Source organism: Panicum hallii, chromosome 5 (genome assembly GCF_002211085.1).
Source record: "Panicum hallii strain FIL2 chromosome 5, PHallii_v3.1, whole genome shotgun sequence".
Taxonomy (NCBI): Eukaryota; Viridiplantae; Streptophyta; class Magnoliopsida; order Poales; family Poaceae; genus Panicum; species Panicum hallii.
In genome coordinates, this window is record NC_038046.1 from 14,797,932 (window position 1) to 14,823,109 (window position 25,178).

Genomic DNA, 25,178 nt, shown 5'->3' on the forward strand with positions numbered 1-25,178 from the left:
ACAAGTAAAGCATAACTTATGAAAGAACAAAAGGCATGGTATGATAAACTATCAAGATAGCATAGCAACCATGACTAAGCTTTGCATTATGAATATGATACTGACAAGTCGAATACAATGCCATACCGGAGGCCGAGGATTGCTCAGTGACCTCGAGGACGAGTGGATTCGCTAAAGAGAGTTGTAGCCTAGCTCCACTAGCCTAAGGAGTACAAGTCACAAAGTGAGAGAGGGAGAGAGGCTTCTAATGTGTGGTGTGTGTGAATAAGGGGGAAGGCCTCCTTTTATAGCCTCCAAGGACGGTTCCCTTCATCTCTTCGTATGGAAACCTTAGCTACCGTCCTTGGGGAGATAAGGATGATCTTCCCACCAAAGATCTGGCATCCAAGAAGCCGTCCAGGTTCGGCCGAACCTGGGGTTCAGCTGAACCCAGATGGTGCTCACCCGGGTCTGCCTTCCTCTGGACAGCTGACAGGTGGGCCTTGGTATTGATCCTCGGTGATTCGTGCCTTGGCGCGTCCATTTGGTCTGATTTGTGGGCCCTTCAATCCTGTGTAGCGCAGCAGACGATCTTCTATGCATTTATACTGTGTCTTCTGTGCATTTATACTACGTCTGAAATGGCTAGATAGACAATACAACTATGGAGCTAGATTAGTAGATTAGTGATACAAATAAGTGAGTAAGAGGTATGATTTTTCTTTATTTGTGAGTATAGTTGACGGGCGGATTTCAAATTTGAGGACCGTCAACAACACCCCCGAGCTAGCCCTTTGCTTGTCCCGAGCAAAGTCTGGGCTTAAGTTGTTGATCAGAAGTTGCTGCAATGTTGCATTTCCAACATATACCATAGGCACAACAAAATATTCTTACCATGATTTTGAATAAGTTAGCCTTGATCTTACCTTTTCACCTTACTCCTGTGGGGTTTATAACTTTATCTCATCTTTGGCGATTGAGAGTTGGAACAGTTTCGTAAAGGGCCAATATTAACCCTTTGTTCAACTATCAATCCGGAGGTTTTTATAAAATTTTTCAAAGGAAATTTCAAAGTTTCTCGAATGATCTCTCGGATCGCGCAAAGTGTTTGATTTCTCACCAAGGTCTTTTTATTTTACCTTTCTTTCTCATCCTACTCCTGATAGCTTTTTTTTTGAGCTGTATGTATGGAGGGAATGCATGCACACTTGTTTATCATATTTTGCTAAGTCAAAGACCAGATCCGAAGGAGAAACAAGTCATAAATCTTGATCAAGATGTGCATGTGTGTGGATATTTTTGGTGGATGGTGTGTGAACTCCTATTCATGGACCATTTCTCCTTTTCTTTTTTCTTAGGACATGAGCTATCTTTTTGTTTCTTTTTTTCATCATGCTTTTCTTGAGAATATTTTTTTCATAGCGCATATCCTTTTTCTTATAATCCTTTTTCTTATAATGATAACTTTTGGAGACAGAGGTCATGAAACAATATGAAGTTTTTATTTTTATGGGTGGATGGATGAAATGCTTGCTATCTTCCGGTGTAGAAGCTTAGCATGTGGTGCAGGCGTGTACGTGATCGGGAGTATGAAATGCATCTCACAAAGGGTCACAACAATTTGACTAAGTTCAATGAGATAACAAGCTGCATACGTGGAAAGTTTAAAAAATGTTCAACATCTGACTTTGGATGGGAATTTTCATATCATTGAGAAACTTTTATTTTATTTTTGTATTTTTGCAAATTAAATATTTCGGATATCAAGCATCACGAAGGAGAAAATTATAGCGACTCTATTTCAACCATATCATAGCTCACAACAACTTAGACGTGGATCAAGCTTTTTGCTACCCACAAATTTCGAGCTTTATGGTTTGATTATTTAGCCAACGAACTTAAAACTAGGTAGAGCACTAAGTTGTAACTAGGCATATAAAGAAAATTAACAGAGCAACTATTCACCATCTAAATTTTTTTTTATTTTTTTCTTAGCATCATCACCAGGATTGTTAGTCCCTAACGATGGCACCAAGAAACGCCGTGGTGGTATGTCTTTATATTACAGATTGGATCCGTAAACACACGGATATACCGTTGCAGCATTTCACCTGGAGAGTATTTGGGTATCGTTATTTATATTTTTCTGTAGGATGGCATGGTGTAAAAGAGTTTACTAGGCACATAAACAGGATAAAATGAATAAGCTATAAACTATATTTCATACAGGGGTAAGTCCGTGTCTTTTTTTGTGTTTTGTTCTCATTTTAGACTTGCGTTCCTGAAATGGCTAGATGGATAATACAACTATGGAGCTAGGTTAATGATACAAATATATGAGTCGGAGGTATAATTTTACTTTATTTGTAAGTATAGTTGATGGTCGGATTTCGCACGTAAGGACCGTCGATACAGTGCTGTTGGGAAGTACTCATTGGACAGTATTTTCTGCGGGTGGGGCATGTTAATACATATTTTGCTTGAGCATCCCTGTTCTTTTGTTGTCTCACTTTATATCCGAAGGAAACCGTGGCTCGCTTTATTCCCAAATAAATGACGATTTTTTACACACAGTCCGTGTTTTGAGTTGATGTCAGCTTATAGGACCTGTTTGACATGGGTTAATTTTTAGTCAGCTAGAATTTAGTTCTAGATGATCCGAACAGTAAGTTAAACATGGGCTTAAAATTAGTTAACCTCCCAAATAAAGTTCAATCCATTAACCCTCCAAGCCCAGCTAATGTGGGCTAATTTCAAGTAGCAGATAGTAAAATACCAAAATAGCCATCTCGAAACGTAATTCTTGCAGCCCTCCAAGCCCAGCTAATGTGGGCTAATTTCTTGGCACATGGGTATAAGTGACTTTTTTTATAATACGCCTAAAGTTTAGAACATGTATCCAATTTTGTCCGGCTAAAGTTTAGATATTTAAACTTTAACTATGACTAAACTTTAGTTTTCATCTATCTAAACAGGCTTTGTGTACCCTATGCTACAAAATATTTAGGACTAGCAGGATGGCCCGCGCTAATAGCGCGGGTAGCTAGTTTTTTATTTAATTTTTTTATCTTTTACCTTAATAGAAGAGATGCATTTAGTATTTTACTTACCTCGCGTCCGCTCTCGTTGAATACTGCCCGCAGCTTTCTAAGAAGAGGAGTTGGTAGCAGTCATCCATTTTTAAGTTGCTTTGTTCTATACCATGTGTTGCATATTTAATACTTTAACTTGCAAAACATAAATTTGGGAGTTAAATTTAATATTGGATCACCTTGAATATGGATGCATATTGTAGCATATAATATCTAAGTTTGATGATTAATTATAATATGGGGTTAACGTGAATACATGTTTGTCTTTTTACAAAGTTTTTTATATGTAGTTATTAAATATACTTATATGTATTTGGTAGTGATGTTGTCGCAAGCCAACAACTTGTAACTTAGATGTTGGACCTTGATTTATACCTTACAATATTTTGATTACTATTTAGCGAAAGGATCTCTAACTTAGTTGTTAGACTACCTGAGTAGCATCCACTAGAGTAAGGTCTAACTTATTGTGGGAGCTATTTAAAAATAATCATGAATTATATAAAATATTATATTTAAAAATAGGTTAGGGCTTCCTGCTAACCTCGGTCAAAACATATTTTATTTATTTATTTTCACTTATGCATACAAAACTTATATATATATGTTTTAATTTTTTATTCGGATGAACTTATTGGTTTTCACACTTTGGTTACTATATATTTTTTGTTTTTAGCACATCTGACTAAGTGCATAAATTGGTCCACTTTCAGAGTTTTGTCTCCTTGGCGATGTATAGTTCGAGGCAAGTCTTTGCTATTGTTCTGAACTCTTTTCTTTAACTTCCATTTTCTAGAGCTATTTCTGCCGATTTCTCTATCTTCTATTTTTTTTCCTCTACACATTTGAAATCGTTAGTATGTTTCGCGTCTAATGTGCCTAATGGAGAAATTCCCTATTTAGTTCGACTCAGATGCTGAGTTTAGATGGTGCATCAGAGCTTGTTATTTTTTTCTGAGCGAAGAGGAGCAATGACACCGACGGGTTGAATCATTTGTTGTAATAATATGATTTTATAATGATATAATTTCATATGAAATAACATAGTAATGAATATAATTATAGACTAAACCAATAATTTCTCTTTTCTTTTCTCTTTTTTGTTTTCCCCCTCATTTTTGTCAATTTTTCCTACCTTTATCTTATTTTCTCCTTTTTTCTACCTTCCTTATCCGTTCAATCTCGCTCCTTTTTTATGGTATCCTTTCCACACGCAAGTATAGGCTATGGAATATAAAATATTTTAATACATGTTGTAAGCCAAGACACAAATGGAAACTTGGGTTCTTATGTCAAGCGGACTCTTTTATTTGCTACATGCTGTGTTATAACTTTAGCTTTAATTGGATACAGACTCTTCTGCATAGTTTAGAATGTTGGCTCTTCATTGAATTCAACGTGGACTCTTCTGGCTAGTTTAGACTGCTAAAATCTTCATTAAATCCAATGGTGCAAATCCTTCTAATTTCTAGACCCTCTCGGGGAACGTGGTGGTTTCTTTTAACATTTTTTTATTAATATAATAGATAGATAGATGCGGTAATTCATTTTACAGCTTTACAGCATGTTTCTTATTTTGCAGTTGTACACCATGTGCACATATTGGTTGACATTGCTAGCAAAGAACGAGGTAATTCATTATTTGCTTGGACTATATATCGACCAGGAGGTTTACAGGAAGCATAACTCAAAGTTCAGATACACAAAACTCCCTACTACTCACACAAGTTTTTGCACTATGGCACGCATACTCAACGATCAGATCTTGTTGACTATAATTGGCGCGCCGTGCTGAGGATGCAGCGTGATGACGGTGTACGGCGCATGCGTGTAGGAAGGCGACAGTTGGAACTCAAACCGCTGAAGGATCATGCTCAGCGCCATCTTGGCCTCGAGCAGCGCGAAGTTCTGGCCGATGCAGATCCTCGGCCCCCACCCGAACGGGAAGAACGCCGGCTGCTCGTCCTTGGTCGCCTTCGAGATCCCCTCGGCGAACCTCTCCGGCCTGAACTCACGCGCGTCCTTCCCCCACACGTCGGGGTTGTGGTGAACCACGATGATGGGAAGCTCGAGGATCACCCCTGCGGGGTATGTGACGCCACCAATCGTCATGTCTTTGAATGTCCTCCGGTTCAGCGAGACCGCCGGCGGGTACAGCCTCAGCACCTCGTACAGTATCATCGTCACCTGGATAACAAAATTAAAGAGAATCACAAAAGAGAATCCTCGTTAGCAGTTGATCTGAATTTATATTTTCGCTGAGGATCGGAATTTGCAAAAAAAGAACTTGCCGTTTTGAGTCGACTGAGGCCGTCGAAATTGGGCCTGTCGTCCCTGCCGAACACGGTGAGGACCTCCTCCCTGGCGCGGTGCTGCCACTCGGGGTGCATGCTGAGGACGACGAGCGTCCAGGTGAGCAGCACCGACGTGGTCTCCATCCCCGCGAAGTAGAAGAGCTTGCACTCCTCGATCACGTCCTCGGTGCTCATCCTCAGGCTGCCTGTCCCGCTGTCCATGTTGGACTGCAGCAGCAGGCCGAGCAGGTCGTTGCCGCTGGCCTCGCCATTCTCGATCGCGCGCTCCCTCTTCTCGATCATTCCCCTCAGAATCCCTTCGATCTCCCCGTTGATCTCCTTCATCCTCAGGTTGTTCTGCGTCGGCAAGAACCTGCGTGCAGTGCAGAGGGTATGTATGTAACTAAGCAATGTTACCTTCGAAGGACCTGCCAGAGATGTATAGTACGAGCTCAGATCAGATCATCAGAAGGTGCGTGCTTACAGGAAGCCTGGGATGTAGATGTACTGGAAGGCCTTGATGAGTCGCTCCGCTTGCTCTCCCTGAAGCTGGAAGATCCTCCGCCCTTCCATGAAGCTGCTGCCGAACGCCGTGCGGGAGATCACGTCTCCGGTGAGGTTCTGAAACTCCGGCCAGATGTCCACTTCATATGATCCGTCGGAACCATCAGCGAGCTCTCTCTCCCAGCGACCTATCAGCTCGGTGCAGCACGTCGAGAACGCCGGCAGCATGCGCTGAAAAATACAGCTTCAGTAATTAGGCTCACATCTATATCCATGCTTGAGGCCGTGCAGACTGCAGAGCTGAAACTGATCGCATATGCATGCCTGTAGAGTTGCAGGACTACTTTTCATAATAACTTGAACTACCTTCAAAAAAATAAGGCAAAAAATAATAACTTGAACTGTTATTAGAGCACCTTGAGCTTTTCCACATGGAATGCTGGGTTGAGGATCCTTCTGTGTTTTGCCCATTTCTCGCCCTCATGACTCGCAAGCCCATGGGCGAGCAATTTCCCCATACGCTTGTTAGTGAACTTCTGGAAGTGACCAAACTTGTTTGATAGGATGTCTCTGACTAGCTCTGCCTCCGCGATTATCACCCTGGGGATTGGGCCAAACCAGGTGATGCAAATATTGCCTGCAGTTCAGCGTTTATATATGCCGTTAAAGCTACAAAAATTTTGATTCACGCGAAATGAATCTGTCCACCGGACTCGAATCCTTTATTTGCTCGTGTTTTTGTCTACATTTATTTTACAATTTTTTTAAAAAAATCAACTCAATCTTTAGTGTTTAGGGAACTTTCTATTGCGTGTAGGGAATTGAGAAATTTAGGGAAACGAGCATGACCGCTGCTCACTGAACTTGTGTTTAGTAACACAAGGAGGTAGGCAGCGACAAGTCGGTTTCAAGAAAAAAGCAAAGTTCCTACTTGCTATCCGGTGGCCAAGAATTCGCAACACCAGTCAAGCAACGTCAACCTAAAGAATCACATCGGAAGCCGGCTTATTCAACTTTTTCGATAGCTATACATGCAACGAGAGCCGTCTGAAAGATTCTCTGCTAGTACTGTAATGAAAGTGAGCAAGTGATGTACGACGACGTGGACAAAACAGAAGATTATCTTCGAACTGAATGATCTGCGATACTCTGTAATTTCGTTGCTTGAAGTTATGAAAATATGAAATTCCGGGGATACCCCATGGTGGAAAAAAGAGAGAAGATTATGAATTATGAGAGGTTTTCGACATACCATGCTCCTGGACAGTGTTGAGGAGGTGCGGCGCGATGCGGGGGATGACGTCATGGCACAGCGGCATGGGCCTGGAGCGCGCCTCCTCGTTCAGCCGGGCGTTCTCCTTGAGGTCGCCCGCCGGGAAGCGGTACCCGGTGCCGCCGAGCCCCTGCGCCCGGAGCGCCCGGTCGAGGCGCCGCGGCCGCAGCCAGCATCTCTCCGCGGCCCGGTAGGCCGCCCACACGGCGAGCAGCGCGAGGAGCCCCTGGAGCAGCAGGCTCCACGGCGATGTCGCCGCTGCCGCAGCTGCTGCTACGACGGCGTCGTCCATGGCTCCGATCCTTTCTAGCGGTACGCTGCGTGACCACAAGTCCGCAGCTGTGTAGTTTGGCGGCCAGCGGCCAGCGGTCAGGGTATAAGTAGTGGCAGGCCGTACCTTGAACCTCCTAGCGGCACGGGCCGGTGATTGGCGCGCTCCGTTGGCATCACATGTTTTTCCTAGTTTTTTTTTTGAAAGAAGAATCTGTAGCTGATGTGGTTGTCTAAGTTTTCTTGGCGGCCACGGCTGGTTTGTGGAACAGGGCGCGCCACTCAAAAACACCAGCGGAAGCAAGGCTGCTTGCTGCTTGCATCTATCTAGCTACCAGTGTGTTGCAAGCTCGACGAGAAGGCCACCAACAAGGCTAATCGCGTTAATTATTATAATTAACATGCCCGCCCCCTAAGACGACATGCGTTTGTTGCTACCGTTTGTCTCTCTAGGGAGAGTGAATTTGATATAAACAGGGTGCATTGGAAGAAACTACTGGCTGACGTTTGCAGGTGCGTCTATCTGTTTTATTATCCCTAGTCTGTTGTTTGGGGCTATGGGCTCAAGAAATATATATGCCTGGTGAAGTGGTCAAGCAACATTCTGAGCCTAGCTAACAGGGGAACATCCAAATTCATATCGGGCCTAAAACCTTTTTGCCCAAGGTTTTGGCCCTGGAACTTTTGGGTTGGGCTTGGGCTTGGGCTTGGGCTAGACCGACTAGAAGTTTTGGACCAACATCTATTGGGCACCTTTTCATCAGAAATCATATACAGCGTGTCCGTTTTGGACTTCCACAACTTGCAGAATTTGAGATCCACAAACACTACTGGAATGGCCATGCAACTTTCGGGTTGGGCTTGGGTTTTGTAACTAAGAACAGCCTCCGTGGTACTTAAAAAGTGACGGAGAATGGGCTCGTAGCCCAGTGGTGAGTGCTGCGGTTGTGTAGGCCATCTGCCCGAGTTCGATACCTAGCATCGACACCCAAGTATCTCACCGGGCTTGCCTCCAAATAATTTGCTGGAGCCTCACGCGCCTGGAGCTATAAAGGTAGAGTAACATGCCCGCTGTCTACGGAATCTAACCACGAATAGACCATGAATAGACTAGAAAAATAAATGGGGGCTGATATGTACCATCGGTTTGTGAGTAGAACAGAGAGTAGTAGCTACATATAACCTTTATTTTTGAAAGGAGCTACATATAGGTTGTTTCCCATCAATATCACCTTAGAAAAGTAACCAAAATATGAACAAACCTATTTATAAATTAACCATAATCACCATTATGAAATTTAAGCCAAAATTCACCTCTACAAATTTATGAATTAAGCACCACCACTAACATTTGAAAAATGAACTCAAAATACACCTCTACCATTACCAAAGAATCGAATTTATGAATTGCCTAAACCATCCTTACTAGTTCCGGACCCACGTGCATTTTTTTATGGAAGTGTTATACTGCTATCACGGTTTTAGAACTCCATAACTTAGAGTAACTCCAGCAGACCCTCTAAACAGCTCTCTATCTTAAATTTAGAGAGTTAAACTAAAAAGATGCTCTACTAGATCCTCTATTTTGGGGACGTGTTCAAATCCTCTCATCCACCCTCCGTTTTAGTAGATCTCTAGGGGGACATCTATTATAAATTAGAATTGAGAACTATTGCTGAAGTATTGCTGGAGTTGAAGCAAATTTAGAAACCTCCCCATTTAGTATTTGGAATGTGTGCTTTAGGGACTATTGCTGAAGTTGCTTTTACACCTTATTTGTTTACTGCACATATTATATGATCCAGCTTATGCATGCTATATAAAGCTTAGGAAATTATGATAATCTAGAGGTATAGATTAAATAATTTGAGGAATAATCAGTGGTGGTTGTTATACGTGTGAGTTAACAACCACCGCTCCTCCCATGGTAACACTGATACAACGGATGCAATGGTCTGACTTTGCCTGTTGGGTGAAAAAAATCCTAAGCTAGTACCCGATTTGACGGAAACTAGACGAAGCAACAAGGAACTATGGAAGCACAGCCATCACATGGTGGGGATCCGCCCTGCGCCGCACGTCAATCCAAACCCGATCTCCATTGGAATATCTTCACTCCCAAGTTCCTTCGGAGCGAGGTACGGCCTACCGCATGGCTGACCAGGCCCACGACGACCTTCATCATACACAATAACCATAAACAAATGGGCACAACGATACCGAGAAATTCTATATAAGCGGAGCAACCTGACGCCAAGCTCGAATCCAATCAGCCCACCATCATCAGGTCAAAGTCCCACCACTCAGTCATCACTCTGTCTTCTCCAGCTTCACTTGAGAGCTGAGGAAAATGGTTCTTGGGGCGTTGGCAAGTCAAGTCGCCTCGACGCCATGGAGCTTCCTCATCTGCAGCCTCCTGGGCGCCCTGCTCCTGCGGCAGACCGCCCGGCTGCTGGAGCGGCTGTGGTGGGGGCCGCGGCGCCTCGAGCGGGCGCTGCGCGCGCAGGGCCTCCGCGGCACGCCGTACCGCTTCCTCACCGGCGACCTCAAGGAGTACGGCCGGTCCAACAGGGAGGCCTGGTCCAGGCCCCTGCCGCTGCGGTGCCACGACATCGCCGCCCGTGTCGCGCCGTTCATCCACGGCGCCGTCAGGGAGCACGGCAGCATGTGCTTCACGTGGTTCGGCCCGATGCCCCGGGTGACCATCACCGACCCGGCCCTGGCGAGGGACGTCATGTCCAACAAGTTCGGCCACTTCGAGAAGCCCAAGTTCCCGGCGCTGTCCAAGCTGTTCGCCGACGGTGTGGCCAACTACGAGGGCGAGAAATGGGTGAAGCACAGGAGGATCCTCAACCCCGCGTTCCATCTCGAGAAGCTCAAGGTATATATATAAAAACTGTTCTCATCAGTTCTTGCCTGCGACCATTCTTGTACTCTTGTGATTGATCCTTGGAATGTGTAATCTTACAGCTTATGCTGCCGGCATTTTCTGCGTGCTGTGAAGAGCTTGTCAGCAGATGGGCGCAGTCCCTTGGCCCTGACGGCTGCTGCGAGCTGGATGTTGACCCGGAGCTTCAGACCCTCACCGGAGATGTCATCTCTCGCACCGCATTCGGCAGCAGCTACCTTGAAGGAAGGAAGATTTTCCAGCTGCAGAAAGAGCAAGCTGAACGCCTCATGTCCATCATTCAGAAGTTTGCCATTCCGGGATACATGTAAGTTTCGATACCTCAGTCTTCTGTCCTTGCTAACTTGACATTCTGAAACTTGTTTCCTTAGTAGTAGCATTCTGAAGTTCTGAACCTACCAAGGAACTGCATGATGTTGTACATTTTTCTTCTATGTATCCCGTTAGTACTGCTCATAAGTAGTGAGTGGGGCTGGTATGCCATTTTTCAGGTCCTTGCCTACCAAAAACAACCGAAGGATGCGCCAAATCAAGAACGAGGTCGAAACAATTCTCCGGGGCCTGATTTGTAAAAGAATGCAAGCCATGAAACAAGGTGAACCCACTAAAGATAACTTGCTGGGCATATTGCTGGAGTCAAACATTAGGGACACGGACGAGAACGGCCAGTCCAGCCTAGGGATGACGATCGAAGACGTCATGGAGGAGTGCAAGCTGTTCTACTTCGCGGGGATGGAGACGACGTCAGTGCTGCTGACATGGACAATGATCCTACTCAGCATGCACCCGGAGTGGCAGGACCGAGCAAGGGAGGAAGTCCTGGGCCTGTTCGGCAAGAACAAACCCGAATACGACGGCCTGAGCCGCCTCAAAATCGTGAGCCCTCGTCGAGATTTCTTGCCCCATTTTCTTCTCATTTTCTGCTGCAGCCTCTAATCCCTTCCTGGTTCGTTGCTTCGCAGGTGACCATGGTTCTTCACGAGGTCCTCCGGCTGTACCCGCCGGCCATCGCGTTCAGCAGGAAGACGTACAAGGAGATGGTGATCGGGGACGCCACGTTCCCTGCCGGCGTGATCCTAGAGCTGCCCGTGCTGTTCATCCACCACGACCCCGAGATCTGGGGAAGCGACGTGCACGAGTTCAGGCCGGAAAGGTTCGCGGAGGGGATCTCCAGGGCGTCCAAGGATAGGCTGGCGTTCTTCCCGTTCGGCTGGGGGCCGCGGATCTGCATCGGCCAGAACTTCGCGCTGCTCGAGGCTAAGATGGCGCTGAGCATGATCCTTCAGAGCTTCGAGTTCGAGCTCGCGCCGTCGTATACGCATGCGCCCCATACGGTGATAATGCTGCGGCCGATGCATGGTGCCCAGATCAAGCTCAGAGCAATATGATCCTCTCTGAGCTCTGTCTGAGGGGACTTCACTTGATTGCCTGTGTATGGCTGTTGGTCCAACGGGCTTTGGGCTTTCACGTGAGCCCAAGAGTTTGTGTAGCATTGGGCCTTTAGCCTTTTCACTTTTCACGTGTTTTTTTATTTGATTCAATAGTCGGTGTCGTGTCATTGTATCTTAATTCTTAGGCCACCTCACAAAAGGAAAAATGAAAAAAAACGACTGCATCAGTATGAGAATATTTATTTTAACGCTCATTGTTTCTCTCAAGACATGAGATAAATCCAAGAAATGGACACCGCAGAACTTACGACGCATCCCAATAACTATGTTCCTTTATTCTTCGGAGGCATAATATGTAGTACTCCTCCGTTCTAAATCATAGATCGTATTAGTTGTTCTAAATCATAGATCATATTAGTTTTTATAGATCCATCCAAACAGAAAATAGAAGTGATAATAGTGTGAACTAAACTTTAGCTAAAATTTAAAAACTTCAGCAAAAATATAGGTGCTAAGTTTAGCACTCGACTTTAGCCCATCTTCAACTTTAGCCCATCCAAATAGATCCTAAGGCGGATGGGTAAAAATTAATTACTAAACTTTAGCATCTATTAGCACTCTTACTCCTGCTAGAATTTTTACGAGTATGTTTGGTTGAATTGTGATGTTTGAAAAAATATCTGTGAGCTGTGAACTATGAAAAAACTGCTGTAGGTCATAGCTGAAACCCGTTTGGTGAAATAGTCGTAGCTTTTTAAAAACACTTACGAGCGGACCCCACGTATCATTCACAGCTAACCCCACTTAATTCTCTCCCTCTCTCGATGACGAGCGAACCCCACTCGTCACCATCTTCTTTCTTCTTCCACGGATGAGCTCATGAGCACGTGCTGGAGCTGGGTCTCGTCGGAGCAGGGCCACACGACTGCACCGGAGCTTCCGCGATGGCCGGCGAGCCGCGCGCACGGCGGAGCCCGCCAGCGGTTTAGCTCGTGCCGGCGGCAGCTCGCGTGTGGCGGGGTCGTGGGGTGGCGGAGGCTCGCGCGTAGTGGGGTTACGGGCCCGCAGCGGAGCGCCGGCTGGGTCGCGGGCCCAGGACGGTGGAGGCTCACGCACGGCGGTGGTCGCGGACGGAAAAAGGTGGAAAGAACAAAAAAATTTAGTATCAATATAACCAGTGGTAGGGGATAATTTTTTTTAAAAAAATTAGAATCCAAAAGAAGATGAAATCAAGGATGAGGGTGCTGTGAACTATGCACTAGCCAACAACTGCTTTCGACTATAGCTTTTGATATAAGCCAACCTCTTTAGTTGGGTTTTAGCTTTTTAAGATGCTTAAAATCCAACCAAACACATCCTTAATCTTGGCTAAAATTTAACTTATTACAGTAGCACCTATATTTAGATGGACCAGCGCTAAACTTTATCACTTAACATCACCATTTGTATCCAAGCACCTTCTCCTGATCGAATCTTTTTTTTTCCCGGTTAACTGCATCTTGGTGCGCGATGGGCACGGTGCAACGTGCGTGAAGGAAACGACTAGTAGCACGACGTTGTTCTTGTTCATCGAAGCAGCACCTGTTCACTGGAAAAGGAGGCATCAAGCAAACAGGAAAGCACCGCAATCTTTCAAAAAGATGGGAAAAAACAGGAAGCACAGCCATAAATGCAGTTGCGGACCAGAGCTGTTACGCAAGCGCTTCGGTCATAGGACTCGTCCGTCATCCCCGTGTCCGAGCACGACTCCGTGGTTTGCACGGACTCATTTGGCCCTGCCTGCCCGTGACGCAATGCGTGACGAATCCGCACCGGCTCAATTATTTTCCAGCACTGTACGGAGTAGCACAGTAATAAGCCCGTGCTTGGGCCGTAAGAAATCTGAGAGTGCTTGGCTTGGACTAGCTCAGCTGAACCAGACACAGAGGCGGAGCGGAGAGGCCCGGATCAGAAATTCAGAAGCGACGCCTGCCAGCGCCAGCTCCACGGCCTGGAAAGAGAAGACGACGATCTCGACATGCCAGTGCCCCAGCTTCACGACGACGAATCTATCGGCGACCCAGACTCCCTCTCCGGCTGTCGCATGTGCCGATCGATGCGATGTGCGCGACCTGGGGCCCCTCGCCCAGTCGCCCTCGTTACGGAGAAGATCTGCCTGGACCTGTCCATGCGATTCCCTTCTAGAAGACTAGAACGTGCCGCCGTATGTTCCACGGCTCTGCCTCGCTTATCTTTGCTTGCTTTTATCACTTTGTTTTTAAGGGACCGTTCCTGTCAGGAGACGATATGCCGTTCTCCAAATTGTTTTTTCACGAACGCCACACGAAGTGTATATTTCTATTGATATAGCAGGAAAGAAAAATAAAATTATGTTCCTGCAAGACCATAACTAGATAAAGAAGACAAACTAAAGAAAAAACAACTAAAGAAAATTCCGGCAGGTTGGATTGGATCCTCAACATACACTAAACTCAACACGTCTCAAACACTCAGGTTGATCAAGTGGGGCAGCGACACCATCGGACACTCCATAACCCTGCTGCTCGTGTACCAACAACAACATCGTCGCCTGGATACAAGGCCTTCAGAGGAAACCCATCGACTCCGACAGCGCCTTCGTTAACGACGATGTCCCACGCTGAGCTAGCCACTGACACATGTAGGGTTAGCTGACGTGGTCCGCTGCAAGCTGTGTAGCTATCATGCTATCGAGTCCGCTTGTGCCTCCTCACGAAGTTGACCTATACCAGACTAACACCCGCGAAGCAGGGCTAGCCATCATAGGTCGCTGCAAGCCGTCGTAGTTGTTTTTGTGTCGAACCGACACAAAAACAACTACCTCTGGGCATCAACTTCCAACCTCGTGCACCGCTCTCAGAATTATATACAACAGCACCAAGCAACCCAATCGTCTCGTCGAGGAAAGCAGAATGCCAAATGGGGCCTCTAGCAGCCATCGGAGGATCACCTCGCACCGAAGCGGCCACCACTCTGCGGGACCGCCCAATGCCTCGATACACATGTCTCTTCGGTGAAGCAAATCTGCCGGCCACCTCCTACCACGCCAGCCTCATGCCAACTTCGTGGTCACCACTAGCGCATGACCCCTCCTAACTATCGCCCTCAAACGCCAAGCAGAAGTCTTACCCTCTAGACACTGCACCAACATCCACTTCTTGGCCGCCAACACCCACCATGGTCATCCCCCCCTCCCCCCCCTCCCCCCGAGTCTTCAATCCACTCCACCGTAATGCCCAAATCCACCATGTCAAGAGCTTGGCACTGACATAGCCGCCGCTATGAATGACCGATCGCTGCCAAGAAAAACAGAGAAACATTCAGTGCGCCGCCCACTGTCATCAACACGGAGCAACAACAATGTCATCAAGAGGATGAGGACGCAGAAGGGGAACTTAAAAAATAACACCTTCAAGAAGGATACGACGCTACATGTGCCGTCGCCGTCCGCCCAAGAGATTTTTAGCATGGTTTTCACCTAGAGTTCCTGATGCTAAAGTGAGGGGAGCGCCAAGACAACGTCCCCAATTGGAATTGGGGTGCCCAAGACATCGCCGTTGTCAGCCGGATGCACCAAGCAGAGTTTTCGCCCAGAGCCCCTGCTTGCAGCCACCACAGGCTCCTCCGCCTGCTATGGCCACCACCAACAAGACTCGCCACCCTGCCAGCACCCCCTCCACCAACCTACCACTGCCCCCTTCCTCGCGCGCAGCACCATCACGCCTCTGCACAGTCTCCTCTCTGCACTGCCGCCACTGCAGTGCCTCTCCATACACCTCGCCGGGCCTCCCGCGCTACCTCCACCCGCACAGTTGCTCCCGCCACAGTCACATGTCCACCTCGTCAGGGGTGGCGTAGCTCCGCGCCCTATACACGGCCTCCTCATCGCCATACGTGGCCACAGCAGCTGCGCCCCGAGCGCCGCGCCCTCAGGGGCCTCGGCCGACAACCTCATCGCCGTCGGTAGGGGCCTCTGAGGACCTCGCCACCCCAGGCCACCTCCGTCGCGGCCGCCTTCATCGTGGTCGCCTTCACTTCCATGCACGCGCGCTTTGTGCTCACGGCGCCTCCAAGCCCACGCTCGGCTCCCGCTCGTCGACGCAATGGACTCCGCCCTGCGCCTGGGAGCCACCTCCCGTCTCGCCCCTCGGTGGATCCGATCGCGGGGACACCGGATCCGCCCTCGCCCGTGCTGGAACTGGCCACCCACGCCGGCGCCGCCATGAGCCGCTCGCCGGACGGCCGAAGCGGCCACGCCCTCCTAGACACAAGGGAGAAGATGGCCGCACCGCCGCCCAGCCGTCCTTGCGAGCCACACGGACTTCCGGCGGCCGGCTCTAACGGTGGCGCGGCGAAGGGAAGGGAGGAAGCAAAGGACGGTAGCGGAGGCGTTCCACCTGCCTGTGTTGCCCACGCACGAGCAACGCGGGGGAAAGAGAGAGGTAATTGCCTAATTCCCGTTTTCCAAATTGGAGAGGCTGGATTTTCGTAATCGAAAAGGATGCTATTCCTTCCTAAACTTATTGCATAGCATAACCATTTACATGACTAAATTTGGTTGGAATAAGAGATAGAGGACTTCCCACAGTAGTGCCATCTAATAAACTATAGCAGCTTATTGGAAAAGATTTATTAGAGGGCTAGTAGTTATGCTCTAATTAATTTTAAAATATATTTTGTCCCCTCGTTCTTTACAAAAAATTGAAATCGTTTCGCTGCCAAATATTTAAATTGGATTACTCTTCTTTTCCGAATCATAGCACAAGATCCTCGCAAGCACACACCCTGTCCCCAACAGTTTGAGGCGAAGATTTTGATAATAGTGAAGTCACTACAAATGTCTCATTATCGATGAGATATCATCTCCTATTGAAAAGAGCAATCAACCAGAAATATGAGCCAGTCGGATAACTAAACTTGGCCAAATAGATTCCACCACAAGAAACATAACAAAATAAGCAACTAGAATATCTCAGTTCACAATTTGGGTCAATTAAACCCTTGCTGAGATTTTCTCCCTGTGTTTCTCCCTTTATAACTTGTGTTTTAAATTTAAAATTAATATGATGACACATGATCATAACCTTCTTTTAAAGAATACATCGGTGTTTATTTTATTTCATTTTCAAGGATTAGAATAGTGTGAGATGATCTCAACATATAAAAATAATTACAAAACCTCAAAAATTAAATTTTGTAACTAGAGAAGACAAATCAAATTTTCCTCTGAAAGCAAACAATTTAGTTTTATAATATTGATATCAAATGGCGTGCCAATCAACAATTATACGTTTTGTGATGACCCCATAACCTTAAGATCCACTGGACTAATATCTTGAAAGAAGACGCTTGTAGAAGCAGGGTGCAGATGGATGGGTTCATATACATAGAAAAAAAATTGAGAGCAGTGCCACAAGCAGGAGCTGTGGCTGCGGCGGGAGCATGGCGACCATTGGCGAACTACCACGACCCAAGATCAAAAACAACGTAGACGACGCCATACGTAGAAGGAACAGGCCTTCTAGAAGACGACAGACGAAACCCTCATAATGTTGGATTTTGTTTAGAAAAAAGAAAAAAAAACACGGAGACTTCCAAGTACCACAAGGAGGAGAAGGGGCATGACGCACACGTGTCGGCCCAATCCTCCATTATTTAAGCAGACGACACGAGCCTCGCCCCCCAATCACACACACATCCCTCTGATCCGCTCTGCGTTTCTGCTTCTCTCTGACCGCGCCAAGCCACACCACACCAATGGCGGCGCGCGCTCTGTTGATGCTGCGGGAGGCCTCCCCGTGGGCGCTGGCCGGCGCGGCCGCGGCCGCGGCGCTGCTGTGGCTGGTGGCATGGACGGCGGAGTGGGCCTGGTGGACGCCGCGGCGGCTCGACCGGGCCCTGCGGGCCCAGGGCCTCAAGGGCACCCGGTACAGCCTCTTCACCGGCGACCTGAGGGAGAACGCCCGGATCAACCGAGAGGCTCGCACCAAGCCGCTGCCGCTCGGCTACCACGACATCGCCCCCCGCGTGCAGCCCATGCTCCACAGAGCCACCAAGGAATACGGTAATGCCCATTGCACTCCAATCAACCGGTTCTCTGCCAATTTTACCCCTTTCGTTTCATTTTCTTCATTTCTTGAGGTGTTTTAGTACCGGGACAACATGCTTTATTGCGATTCTTGTGATGTACTATACTTCGGATCGCAATAGAGCAAGAATTTTAGGCCCTCTTTGGTGGAGCTTCATCTGGCTGCAGCTCCACCACTGTAGCGTAGAGAAGCCGGAGCCGATCCTTGTGGTCTTGTGAGGAGAGGGAGAGGAGAAAGAAAATCAGCTTCAAGATGTTACAGTGGTGAAGCAGGTTTGCATACACTTCGTTTGGTGTTGTTGGAGCACTACCAAAAAGCCCCTTAATTTGAGTAACAAGTACAAAAAGAGAAACAGTTACCTGCTCTGCTAGTCTTCGTACTATTTCAGGCTGTATTTATGGTGATTCTCGAAACTCCAATGCAGGGAAAATGTCGTTCACTTGGTTCGGCCCAATACCGAGGGTGATGATACCAGACCCGGAGTTAGTCAAAGAGGTTTTGTCTAACAAGTTTGGCCACTTTGGCAAACCAAGGAGTAGCCGTATCGGAAAGCTGCTAGCCAATGGGGTTGTCAATCATGATGGCGAGAAGTGGGCAAAGCACAGGAGAATTCTCAACCCTGCCTTCCACCATGAGAAAATAAAGGTAATTTCCTATAGATGGCTTGCCTTTTTCTCATTTCAAATTGCAGCATCATATATATATTGGGTAACGCCTTCGCTAAGTAAGACTAGTGTCGTTGATGTCTTCTTTACAGCGGATGCTGCCAGTATTTTCTGCTTGTTGCGCTGAAACCATTACTAGATGGGAGAATTCAATGCCTTCTGAGGGGCGCTATGAGATAGATGTCTGGCCGGAGTTCCAGAATCTCACTGGAGATGTTATCTCAAGAACTGCATTTGGTAGCAGCTATCAGGAGGGGATGAAAATTTTCCAACTGCAAGGAGAGCTAGCTGAACGCCTTGTACAGTCTTTCCAAACAATATTTATCCCAGGATATTGGTTTGTTCTTCTTTTCCTCTAAAGTAAAACAAAGTTTTATTCATTTCAAGTTGCACATTACAGCATTTGAAAGATGCCTACATGTTTCTACATATGAAGATTTTAATAATTACTCATATCTGTGTAATAGAATGCTCCTTCATTTCCATTTCAAACTTCGCAGTAGCATAACACTTTTGAACATATGCAGGTTTTTGCCCACCAAAAATAACAGAAGGATGCGAGAAATTGATCGGGAGATCCAAAAAATTCTGCGTGAAATAATTGGGAAAAGGGAGAAGGCCATGAAAAGTGGCGAAACAAATAATGATGACTTGCTGGGCTTATTGCTGGAGTCAAACATGAATGAATCGAAAGGGAATGCAAAGCTGGGATTGTCAACAGAAGATGTGATTGAGGAATGCAAGCTATTTTACTTTGCCGGTATGGAGACAACATCAGTCCTGCTTACTTGGACTCTCATTGTGCTAAGCATGCACCCAGAATGGCAAGAGAGGGCAAGAGAAGAAGTGTTGAATCACTTTGGAAGAGTCAAACCAGATTTTGATAGCTTGAGCCGCCTGAAGACTGTAAGTACAAAACCAACGTTCTATTTTCTTGTAAACTTCCAAAATTTTGGGCTACTAAAGAGATTAGTGATATGTGTTTGATTCTTTATCAAAAGAGATTAATGGATTTATTACATGTGTTTTGGGATGCTTATTTTCATTCGATTTGATGCTAACTAATAAACTTCAGAAATGCTGCTCGAGAACTACAGGTTTAATATGGTAGGAATTAAATCTTAAATCTGAATGATGCATTATTTCGTTTCAAAAAAAAATGAATGATGCATTATTATCGTGAATCCATAACAGAGTCTCTGAAATTCTATAACAGCATGCTGTGGTGAGAAATACTGCAGTGTTAAACTGGAACCTTTTAGGAGGAAAAGTGGATTAGTTTGTTTTCCATATCATATAACTGAAGCAACAATCCTGACCTTGTGCCATGTCTGCGCAGGTAACCATGATTTTGTACGAGGTCCTTAGGTTGTACCCGCCGGCAACCTTTCTAGTCAGAAGAACATACAAGGAAATGGAGCTCGGCAGCATCAGATATCCTGCCGGAGTGAACCTCCTGCTGCCCATTCTCTTCATTCACCATGATCCGGAGATTTGGGGAAAAGACGCGAGCGAGTTCAATCCTGCAAGGTTCGCTGACGGCGTCTCCAACGCTACCAAGCACCAGGGCTCCTTCTTTCCGTTCGGAGGGGGTCCCCGGATCTGCATCGGCCAGAACTTCGCGTTGCTGGAAGCGAAGATGGCGCTGTGCACCATCCTCCAGCGCTTCTCCTTCGAGCTCTCGCCATCCTACAGCCATGCGCCGTACACCGTGATCACCCTGCACCCTCAGCACGGCGCTCAGATCAGGCTGAAGAAGCTCTGACGACCATGACGCTCATGCCGGGCTGATGGCATCTGTATACTGCCACCATATACGGTCATTTTGCATGATGTATGTAGATTAGATTTTGACCTTTGAAATGAATAAAGCAGGGGGAGAATGTGCATGGATAGAGAAATTTTGGTACTCGTTCAGTCAAAACTGTTCAAACAGTTATAGCTCTCTTTCATATATCGTTGCTAATGGGTGAACTTGTATGCCTCTGTCAACGCTTTGCGGTGTGGCCCCATCTTCTTCTTCTTCTCTTTTTTTTTTGCGAAGAAATTTTGCATCTGAAACGACGTAGAAATTTTGCACAAGTTTCTTAAGAATTTTACAGGAAATGCTACACACAAATGCTGCAGATTGTGACCTAAATTTTGCACAAGTTGCATCTGAGCGTGAGCCAAGACATCATGGTGACTAAGAAAGTCAAAGAAAAGACAACGCGTGTTGCACTCGTGACGCAACGTGATACATTTATTTGGTACCTAATGTATAGACTAGCTAGATTTATTATTTAAAAAAATATTGTGGCGCTCTCAGTCTTTACTCTTTAGCGGTTGTATTTCTTCAACATATAGTATGCCATTCGGATCTGATAAACTTTTTTCAAAAAAAGAAGGCACATGCATGTTGACATTATATACTGCTGATCGTTTAAACATCGAAATGTTCAATGGTGTTTGATGCTAATGGTTTCTAGAATTGGTGTCCAACGAGTTGAATAGAACAAAACTCAAGGCACACATGTGTTGGCTCGTGCTCCCGACCTTTCTAGTATGATACCTCTCAAAAAAAAACCTCTCTAGTATAATTGTATAGCTAATTGGACGCTCGCCGTCGGCCATAAGCCATATCATCCCCTGACCCCACCCGCTTGCTTTGCGCTGCTCGCTCACCGTTCACGCCAAGAACGAAGCCGATGGCAACTCGAGCTCTGCTGCTGCTACGGGAGTCCCCGCCGTGGGCCGTGGCTGGCGCGGCGGCGGCGCTGCTGTGGCTAGTGGCCTGGACGCTGGAGTGGGCGTGGTGGACGCCGCGGCGGCTCGACGGGGCCCTGCGTGTCCAGGGGCTCAAGGGCACCAGGTACCGCCTCTTCACCGGCGACCTGAGGGAGAACGCCCGGCTCAACCGCGAGGCTCGCACGAAGCCGCTGCCGCTTGGGTGTCACGACATCATCCCCCGCGTGCTGCCCATGCTCCACAACGTCGTAAAGGAGAACGGTAACTACTTCTATGTGCTCCGCTCAGATCATTCCGCCCCCATCTAAAATTGGATCCTTTTGTTTTAGTTCAACCTCTTCGATGTTAAAACCAAAATACTGAGGCAAATAAAATCATTTGTTGCGATTCCTTTTTTTCTTTGGAGCCCATTCGTTGTGATTTTCATGATGTTTTACTCCCAACAAGAACATGGGGTACTCCCAAAAGTAGTTGAGCATGTCTGGTTGGAGATAGCTTCTTTACGGGTCTGACACTACAGTATCCGATCACCATGCGTCAAATAGCTTTATTGTACGGCCAAAGGATAGCATAATTGTTGCCCTGGTAGAACGCAATATGTTCTGCTAGAAGACAGTGGAATGCGTACTAGTGGAATGTTTAACAGACAGGACCAACCAAATATCAAATCAGATCATGTGTTTGATTGCAAGCGTCAAAAGTATTCATTCAGACGTCCTGTGACCGTCGGTTTCTTTCCCCTGTTTTGAATCATGCTTTGCGACAGCCAAACACTCACAAAATGATTTGGTCGTAGTGTGCAAATCCCAGCCCTACAGACTACAGTCCTACTTATGCTGTTCAAAACTCAAATGCAGGGACGGTGTCATTCACTTGGTTTGGCCCAAACCCCAGGGTGATGATTCCAGAGCCAGAATCAGTGAGAGAGGTTTTGTCCAACAAGTTTGGCCACTTTGGCAAGCAACAGTTTACCCGTGCTGGCAGGTTGCTAGGCAATGGGGTCGCGAACCATGAAGGCGAGAAATGGGCAAAGCACAGGAGAATCCTCAATCCAGCATTCCACCATGAGAAAATAAAGGTAGCTGCTCGCTGAATTTGCTTCTCATGTCTGTGTTTTTTTTACGGGTTGATGGATAGTGCAATCCCTAAGTGTACTAATGATGCTGTTCCATTCACAGCGGATGCTGCCTGTATTTGCTACCTGTTGCATCGATGTGATTAACAGATGGGAAAATTCAATGTCTTCCGAGGGGTCTTCTGAGATAGACATCTGGCCTGAGTTCCAGAATCTTACTGGAGATGTTATCTCAAGAACCGCGTTTGGTAGCAGCTATCAAGAGGGGATGAAAATTTTCCAGCTGCAAGGAGAGCTAGCTGAACGCCTTGTACAGTCTTTCCAAACAATATTTATCCCAGGATATTGGTTTGTTCTTCTTTGCCTCAAAGTTTTATTCATTAGATTCACGACAACAAGTTTCTGCATAAGAAGATTTTATTAGTTCTTATCCATCTTTTAAGCAAATGACCTGATACTGTTTCTAGTAAAGGAAGAGATACAGAAACGACCTTTCCCAGTTCAAGAATGTTTTGAGCATCTACATTTTTTTCTTTCTAAATCCATGTTCAAACAGAGATAAAAAGATGAGGAAAATTTATGTGGTAGAAATCAATAATTTGTTCTTATAAAACTGTCGAACATATGCAGGTTCTTGCCCACCAAAAATAACAGAAGGATGAGAGAAATCAATCGAGAGATCCACAAAATTCTGCGTGAAATAATTGGGAAAAGAGAAAAGGCTATGAAAAATGGTGAAACAAATAATGATGATTTGCTGGGCTTATTACTGGAGTCAAACATGAATGAATCGAAAGGGAATGCAAAGCTGGGATTGTCAACAGAAGATGTGATTGAGGAATGCAAGCTATTTTACTTTGCTGGTATGGAGACAACATCAGTCCTGCTTACTTGGACTCTCGTTGTGCTAAGCATGCACCCGGAATGGCAAGAGAAGGCAAGAGAAGAAGTATTGAACCATTTTGGAAGAGCTAGACCAGATTTTGAAAACTTGAACCGCCTGAAGACTGTAAGTACGAAATCAGTGTTCTCTTGCACTCCCTCCATTTTTAGATATATGACGTAGTTAATTAGTTCATTGAAAAATGCGGAAATTTCATAAATACAGTGATATTAAAGGCATTATTAATTTGGGGGAATTGTAAATTTGCTACTACTTCAGACATTAGTAGAAGCTTGCCACTAGAAAATTGCAAAAAAACGCCACCAAAACTATCATTCTAGTGGCATTCTTGCAATAACAGTAATAATTATGATAAACAGTGGAAAATTTGCCATGCCCCTTTTTAATTTTTCCTTACTTTGTCAGAATTAAACTAAAAATATTAAATAGCTCATTTAAAATATTTTATGTTTTGTCATGCTTTATTTACCATTTTCTTCTAAAACGGCGGGGCCTTACATCTGAAGGACCTTAAGATCAATATCTTGAAACCGCAATTGAATCAGTGAATATACTGTGGAAGCAGCCGGACATGAGTTAAACTTGATGTTGAAGGAATCTTACTATTTACATCTTGCATTCGTTTTGGAAATTGTAGTTTTAAAGCGCTTCAGGAAGTGTGACTGTTCATACGTGTGAGAAATTCCCCAATCACTGTTGAACTGGAACTTTTCTGAAGAAAAACAGGATATCGAACTTTTTTTTTGTATCGTATATATGGATTAATGATCTTGTCCTCTGTTTGGTTTCTGCAGGTAACTATGGTTCTGTACGAGGTCCTCAGATTGTACCCACCTATAGTCTTATTAAGCAGAAGCACTTACAAGGAAATGGAGCTCGGTGGCATCAAATATCCAGCCGGCGTGAACCTCCTCCTGCCCATTATCTTCATTCACCACGATCCCAACATCTGGGGAAAAGACGCAGGCAAGTTCAACCCAGAGAGGTTCGCCGATGGAATTTCCAACGCGACCAAGCATCAGGCCGCCTTCTTCCCATTCGGAGGCGGTCCCAGGATCTGCATCGGCCAGAACTTCGCGTTGCTGGAAGCGAAGATGGCGCTGTGCACCATTCTCCAACGCTTCTCCTTCGAGCTCTCGCCGTCCTACATTCACGCGCCGTACACCGTGATAACTCTGCATCCTCAGCATGGTGCTCAGATCAGGCTGAAGAAGCTTTAATTTAACTATGATGATCATGCTGGATGGCAAAACCTCTATACTACTACCATATAGTGACTGTATGAATGGAGAAATTGGTTGATGGACATGATGCAGTTCAGTTCTTTTTTTTTTGAACCTCAGTTCAGTTTAATGGATGGAACAGTAGTTATACCTCTCAGCCCATATCCTTGCTAAAATGGGTCCGAACTTGTCAGGCTCGTTCCTACAGGACGGGTCTCCGAGTTGAAACTGTGTTTTGTGATGACATACCTTTCCTTTATAAAATATTTACCGGATTCGCTAGTAAACAAGAGAGGGTCCAGTGAGGATCGACCCCGGATAAGTGAGTCAGTGTAGGGACAGAGGCTGATGATTCTAAAGGTGAAACAAGATGACTTTCTTTTGAAAACGGAATCCAAATATCAACAAAAAGATGAATGGAAAGTCTTGTCGATATGAATTGATCTTCAACCCAATGACAATGCTTTGATTTCGATCTTTACTTCTTTCTTGGATGCCTAAAGTTTGTGTTCGCATTTCATCAAAGGAAAAGTGGGCTGTACCTACACGAAGAAAAGAGTTGCTCGTGTAAAAGCAATATCTTCTATTTGACTTATCTAGCCATGTCTTGTCATGCACATACTCGGCTCGGTGAATGGTTCATCTTTGATTGGCATGGTCCTTTGGATGTAAGAGATCTCGTTTGCTGGCCGGGCCCTTGCATGAGTTTAGATCTCTATGTATGAATCTCTTATGAAATCCCATACTTTTTCTCATTTCAGAACGA

The 25,178-nt window shown here is 45.9% G+C and overlaps 4 protein-coding genes across 5 annotated transcripts; 3 read left to right on the top strand and 1 right to left on the bottom strand.

The window, feature by feature from the left end:
• Positions 1 to 4,683: 4,683 nt before the first annotated feature.
• On the bottom strand, positions 4,684 to 7,495 carry LOC112893605 (cytochrome P450 72A13-like). The gene is made up of 5 exons (XM_025961026.1): positions 7,122 to 7,495; positions 6,286 to 6,506; positions 5,850 to 6,100; positions 5,363 to 5,738; positions 4,684 to 5,258 (listed from the first exon to the last, which is right to left on the bottom strand). The coding sequence occupies exons 1-5, from the start codon at positions 7,432 to 7,434 to the stop codon at positions 4,830 to 4,832; spliced, it is 1,590 nt and encodes a 529-aa protein (XP_025816811.1). The 5' UTR covers positions 7,435 to 7,495; the 3' UTR covers positions 4,684 to 4,829.
• A 2,267-nt stretch (positions 7,496 to 9,762) lies between these two features.
• Positions 9,763 to 11,708, top strand: LOC112893606 (cytochrome P450 72A15-like). Its single transcript, XM_025961027.1, has 4 exons — positions 9,763 to 10,293; positions 10,383 to 10,627; positions 10,812 to 11,196; positions 11,283 to 11,708. Exons 1-4 carry the CDS (start codon positions 9,763 to 9,765, stop codon positions 11,706 to 11,708), a joined length of 1,587 nt encoding a protein of 528 aa, XP_025816812.1.
• A 5,778-nt stretch (positions 11,709 to 17,486) lies between these two features.
• On the top strand, positions 17,487 to 20,248 carry LOC112893645 (cytochrome P450 72A15-like). Of its 2 annotated transcripts, XM_025961090.1 has the most exons (6): positions 17,760 to 17,793; positions 17,986 to 18,090; positions 18,243 to 18,463; positions 18,576 to 18,820; positions 19,011 to 19,389; positions 19,823 to 20,248. In XM_025961090.1, the coding sequence occupies exons 3-6, from the start codon at positions 18,248 to 18,250 to the stop codon at positions 20,246 to 20,248; spliced, it is 1,266 nt and encodes a 421-aa protein (XP_025816875.1). In that variant the 5' UTR covers positions 17,760 to 17,793; positions 17,986 to 18,090; positions 18,243 to 18,247. The 2 variants fall into 2 exon arrangements, with proteins under 2 accessions (XP_025816874.1, XP_025816875.1); XM_025961089.1 differs by lacking the exon at positions 17,986 to 18,090 and having other exon boundaries at positions 17,487 to 17,793.
• An 846-nt stretch (positions 20,249 to 21,094) lies between these two features.
• Positions 21,095 to 24,658, top strand: LOC112893526 (cytochrome P450 72A15-like). The gene is made up of 5 exons (XM_025960905.1): positions 21,095 to 21,471; positions 22,068 to 22,288; positions 22,389 to 22,633; positions 22,916 to 23,294; positions 23,984 to 24,658. Exons 1-5 carry the CDS (start codon positions 21,171 to 21,173, stop codon positions 24,407 to 24,409), a joined length of 1,572 nt encoding a protein of 523 aa, XP_025816690.1. The 5' UTR covers positions 21,095 to 21,170; the 3' UTR covers positions 24,410 to 24,658.
• The last annotated feature ends 520 nt before the right edge of the window (positions 24,659 to 25,178 follow it).